Source organism: Thalassophryne amazonica, chromosome 12 (assembly GCF_902500255.1).
Source record: "Thalassophryne amazonica chromosome 12, fThaAma1.1, whole genome shotgun sequence".
Classification (NCBI taxonomy): Eukaryota; Metazoa; Chordata; class Actinopteri; order Batrachoidiformes; family Batrachoididae; genus Thalassophryne; species Thalassophryne amazonica.
In genome coordinates, this window is record NC_047114.1 from 69,351,504 (window position 1) to 69,356,229 (window position 4,726).

The following is a 4,726-nucleotide window of genomic DNA, read 5'->3' on the forward strand; positions in this document are numbered from 1 at the left end:
GGTAAAGTTGAGGCCGTGGCCCGCTCCAATTACTAATAAATGAATTAAAAGAGTAAAAAGCGTAAAACTGTACCAGTATGCTAGCCATATGAAAGGGAAAATAAGTGTGTCTTAAGTCTGGACTTGAAAATCTCTACAGAATCTGTTTTATTGATGCAGGGAGATCATTCCACAGAACAGGGGCATGATAAGAGAAAGCTCTGTGACCGGCAGACTTCTTATTCACCTTAGGGACACAACGTAGTCCTGCACCCTGAGAACGTAAAGCCCGGGCCGGTACGTAAGGTTTAATTAGGTCAGCTAGGTAGGGAGGTGCCAGTCCATGAATAATTTTATAGGTTAGTAGCAGAACCTTAAAATCTGATCTAACTGGGACAGGAAGCCAGTGAAGGGATGCCAAAATGGGTGTAATGTGGTTGAACTTTCTGCTTCGTGTCAAAAGTCTGGCTGCAGCATTTTGAACCAATTGGAGACTCCTAATGCTAGACTGCGGTAAACCAGAAAATAGAACATTGCAGTAGTCCAGTCTAAAAGAGATAAATGCATGGATCAGGGTCTCGGTATCACCCATAGACAGGATGGGATGAATCTTCGCTATATTTCGCAGGTGAAAGAAAGCAGTCCTAGTAATATTTCTAATGTGGAGGCCAAAGCACAACGAAGGATCAGAAATTACCCCAAGGTTCCTCACTTTGTCAGTGTGATGTATGACACATGAGCCGAGGCTGAGCGTTAACTGGTCAAATTGATGCCGATGTCTCACTGGACCAAGAACCATCATTTCAGTCTTATCAGAGTTTAAAAGTAGGAAGTTTCTAGATATCCAACTTCTCACTGCTGCAAGGTAATCTTCTAAGGATTTTATGTGAACGAGATTACCAGCAGTTATCGGCATGTATAACTGAGTATCATCTGCACAGCAGTGAAAGGTAATCCCAAAACGCCACAATATGTGCCTAAGGGGTGCTATATAAAGGGAGAAAAGCAGGGGGCCTAAAACAGACTCCTGTGGAACCCCAAATTTCATGTCACTAAGGTTAGCGGTAGTGTTACTGTACAAAACACAGTAAGAATGACTGGTCAAGTATGACGTCAGCCATCCAAGGGCACTCCCAGTAATCCCAAAATGATTTTCCAGCCTATCAAGTAGAATATGATGATCCACTGTATCAAATGCACTGTATAAAATAGCCACCATTTCCAAATGAATGAATCCACAGAAATAATTTTGGGATGGGAACAATGTCAATGGCCAATATTGTGCCCTTGCCAAATTAAAAGAAAATTTATGGGACAGATTTTGAGAAAACTGGGTCCAAATATCCAAACTGGCTGTTTCAGCATAAAAATGACCACCATTTCCTCATGAAAAAAAATCTTTGACTATAATTTTTTTGTTGTTAAATATGTCAACGACCCATATTACACCCTTGAGAAATTATTAAAAAAAAAAAAAAAAAAAAACACAAGTTGTCACACAGTTTGAGAAAATTTGCTGTTAAGTGCTCAAAATGGCTATTTTCAGCATAAACATGGCCGCCATTTCCAAACAAACAAATCTACGAGTATTTTTTTTATAGGATCAATATCCGTCTTTTTATTACACCTTTGCCAAATTTGGAAAAAAGTTAGACAGTTTTTGAGATATCGCAATACATGATGACGACGCCCATGACTGACGGATGCCATGCCACGATATGGGTTCCTGGCCTGTCAGCCGGTAACCCACCCACCAAAACAAAAAAAGAGAGGATAGTAACGTGAGTGCTGGCAATACCACCCTACAGTTTACCAACAAACCCAGAATTTAGGTATGGTGAGACTCCAGCTCTGCCAATATTAGCATAAAATTTGCGATGGAGGAGAACTCAATAGGAGAGAACAGATTAGTCTTTAATCATTGAATGAACTGATGGAATCAGGCTGTTTTCCCCTTAAGAGGCAGACTGTTCCACAGAACAGGTGTACAATAAATAAAGCTCTGTGACCTGCTGACTTTTTTAACCCTTTGAACACATTGTAATCCGGCATCCTGAGAAAGCAGAGCACCTAGTGTGTGAAGGATTTTCTAAGTTAAAAAACTTCCAAATCCATGCCTGTATATAGAGGGGGTTCAGGGGGTTCAACCGAACCCCCCCCCGGAGAATTCTGCTGATTTTTTTCTGATCTGGTTATCAACATTATGTATTTTCTTTTCATTGATAATAAGCAACAAGCACTAACTGTTACACAGCTATTATCACACACCCTCAAGTTTCAATTTCCTCTGCCAGAGTAATCCCTTAAGTGATGAAAGGGGAAACTGCTAGATAAACTTTTCCCATGGGGGTTGAGAATTTTTGCTCCCTGGTCCCTCTGATATCAAACAGATTAGTAGGCTTGTAAATACCCATGTAGACACACAATTACACTTGTCTGGTTTGTAAAAACATGTTTGTATGTATAAGCTGAGAAATAAAGGGAGCTTCTCCTTCCTGTTGCAAATACTGTAAAGGTGCAAATATTCACATGGGATTTATTATGCGAATTTCGCGAGTTAAACAAGGTCGCCAAATTAAATACTGCTATTTTAATACATAACGTACATATACGTACATATTCATAATGTAAACGCGAATATTAATACCGCTAAATACGAGATCTGTTAGAAAACTATCCGACCTTTTTATTTTTTGCAAAAACTATATGGATTTGAATCATGTGCGCTTGCATCAGCCAAGCTTTAGGTTTAAAGTTTGCATTAATGTTATCTTGGTTCTTCCTGGGTGGTTCTTATGGCAACTGATCCAATCCCAAGCAAGGACTATTTGTATATAAAAATGTATTTCCTAAAATGATACATTTTGGGTTTCAAATGAAATTTATGTAGCTTTTTACCCCTCGAAATCCTCAAAAAGCTTTTGCTTCGGGGGGCTTCGCCCACCTGAGCCCCCCACGAGGGCGTTGCCCCTCGTCCCCACCGGGGGCCCTGCGGCTCACTTGACCCCCAACTCAAGGATTTGAACCCCCCCTTTCACATTCCTATATACGGCCCTGAAATCTGACCTCACATGGACAAGAAACCAGCAGAGGGAAGTCAAAATCAGTCACTATCAGTATTTCAAGTTTTAGTGACCATAAGTGACTTAAGAACGAGGCAGATGGGATTTTTGGGACATGTGCTTTGAAAGGACAGTTAAATTGCCATTGACTATAAACAGCAGAAGAGAAGCAGGTGAAGAAAAAGGATGCTTTGGATGACTTGTTAAAAATTAGGAGAAAGAGGAGGTAAATAACCTGGAGCTGTTGCAGAAAGCTACAAACAGATTTGTGGCATGCCATGATCACCCATGGAAAATAGAGATTAACTATAACTGATTGGCATTGATATATATATATATATATATATATATATATATATATATATATATATATATATATATATATATATATATATATCTTTTTTTTCCATTTACAGTCATGTTTGTATACATACAAAAAAAAAAAATCTACAGGGAAAAGCTGTCGGTTTCTTTGCTATTTTATTTGTATATCACAGGTGCACAGAAAGTAATTTGTAATAAGTGCGTATATACTAAGAGTGCGCGCACCCGGAAAGAACAGCACGTGGAATAAAAAGGTGGATGATTGACTGTCAACTTTGTGAAGTGTATGATACTGTACTTGTGCAAATAATGAGTGCGCCACAAACTTTGCCCAGGTTCTTATCAGTCAGCGACGAGTTACAGCCAGCATGGAGCTAATGGTTCATCTATTAAATTCCGGACAACGCACAAAGCAAACAGTTTTGACTGCTCCAGCAGCGTCTGAGTCGAGTTTCCTCACCACACCATTATGGGCCAGCGAGGATCTAAACAACCAGAGGCCCAAGTCCTCCTCCTGGGTTTGGACAACGCCGGGAAGTCCACTCTCCTCTACAAATTGAAATACAGAGCGTGCGTCAGCACCGTCCCGACCATCGGCTTTAACGTGGAGATGGTGGAGGCCAGAAAGAACAGGACGAACATCGCCCTGACCGTGTGGGATGTCGGAGGTCAGGGCAGGATGCGCAAACACTGGAAGGATTTCCACCAAGACGCCACGGCCATCATGTTTGTCGTGGACAGCTCCGACGTGCGCCGGCTGGAGGAGGCGCGCCGGGAGCTGGCGATCACGCTGAAGAGCGAGCAGCTGCGGGGCCGTCCTGTGGTCGTGCTCGCTAACAAACAGGACGTCAGTGGTGCGCTGACGGTCACCGAACTTAAGGATAGATTCAACCTGAGAAAGATTTGTTCGGACCGGGACTGGTTCGTTCTGCCTTGTTCCGCCGCGACGGGCTACGGGGTTGAAGAAGGTTTCCGGCGAGTGGCGCAAATGGTCAAAGTGTCCCAAGACCCTGCGATGAGAGACAACCTTAAAGAAACGATGCACTACCTCAGATCCAACAGACGAAGTTTTATTTAACAGAAACAGTGATTGGGAAAAGGCTGAACAGTGCCGACGCCTTTTACGCACGAAGTTTGTGCAAATCCTGCAAAACAATGAAATATATATATATATATATATATATATATATATATATATATATATATATATATATATATATATCGATTACAAAATGACAAATGTTATCAGTGAAAAGTTAAAGTATTGTGCAGAACTCGGTTCTCTCACATGGGTGTGTAGTGTGTACATTACAGGTTACAGAGGCGTCTCCCTGACAACATCCTGACAAAAATAGTCTTTC

General features: G+C 41.3%; 1 protein-coding gene across 1 annotated transcript; it reads left to right on the forward strand.

The window, feature by feature from the left end:
* The first annotated feature begins 3,700 nt into the window (after positions 1–3,700).
* arl14 (ADP-ribosylation factor-like 14) lies at positions 3,701–4,524 on the forward strand. Its single transcript, XM_034183253.1, has one exon. It carries the CDS (start codon positions 3,835–3,837, stop codon positions 4,441–4,443), a length of 609 nt encoding a protein of 202 aa, XP_034039144.1. The 5' UTR covers positions 3,701–3,834; the 3' UTR covers positions 4,444–4,524.
* The last annotated feature ends 202 nt before the right edge of the window (positions 4,525–4,726 follow it).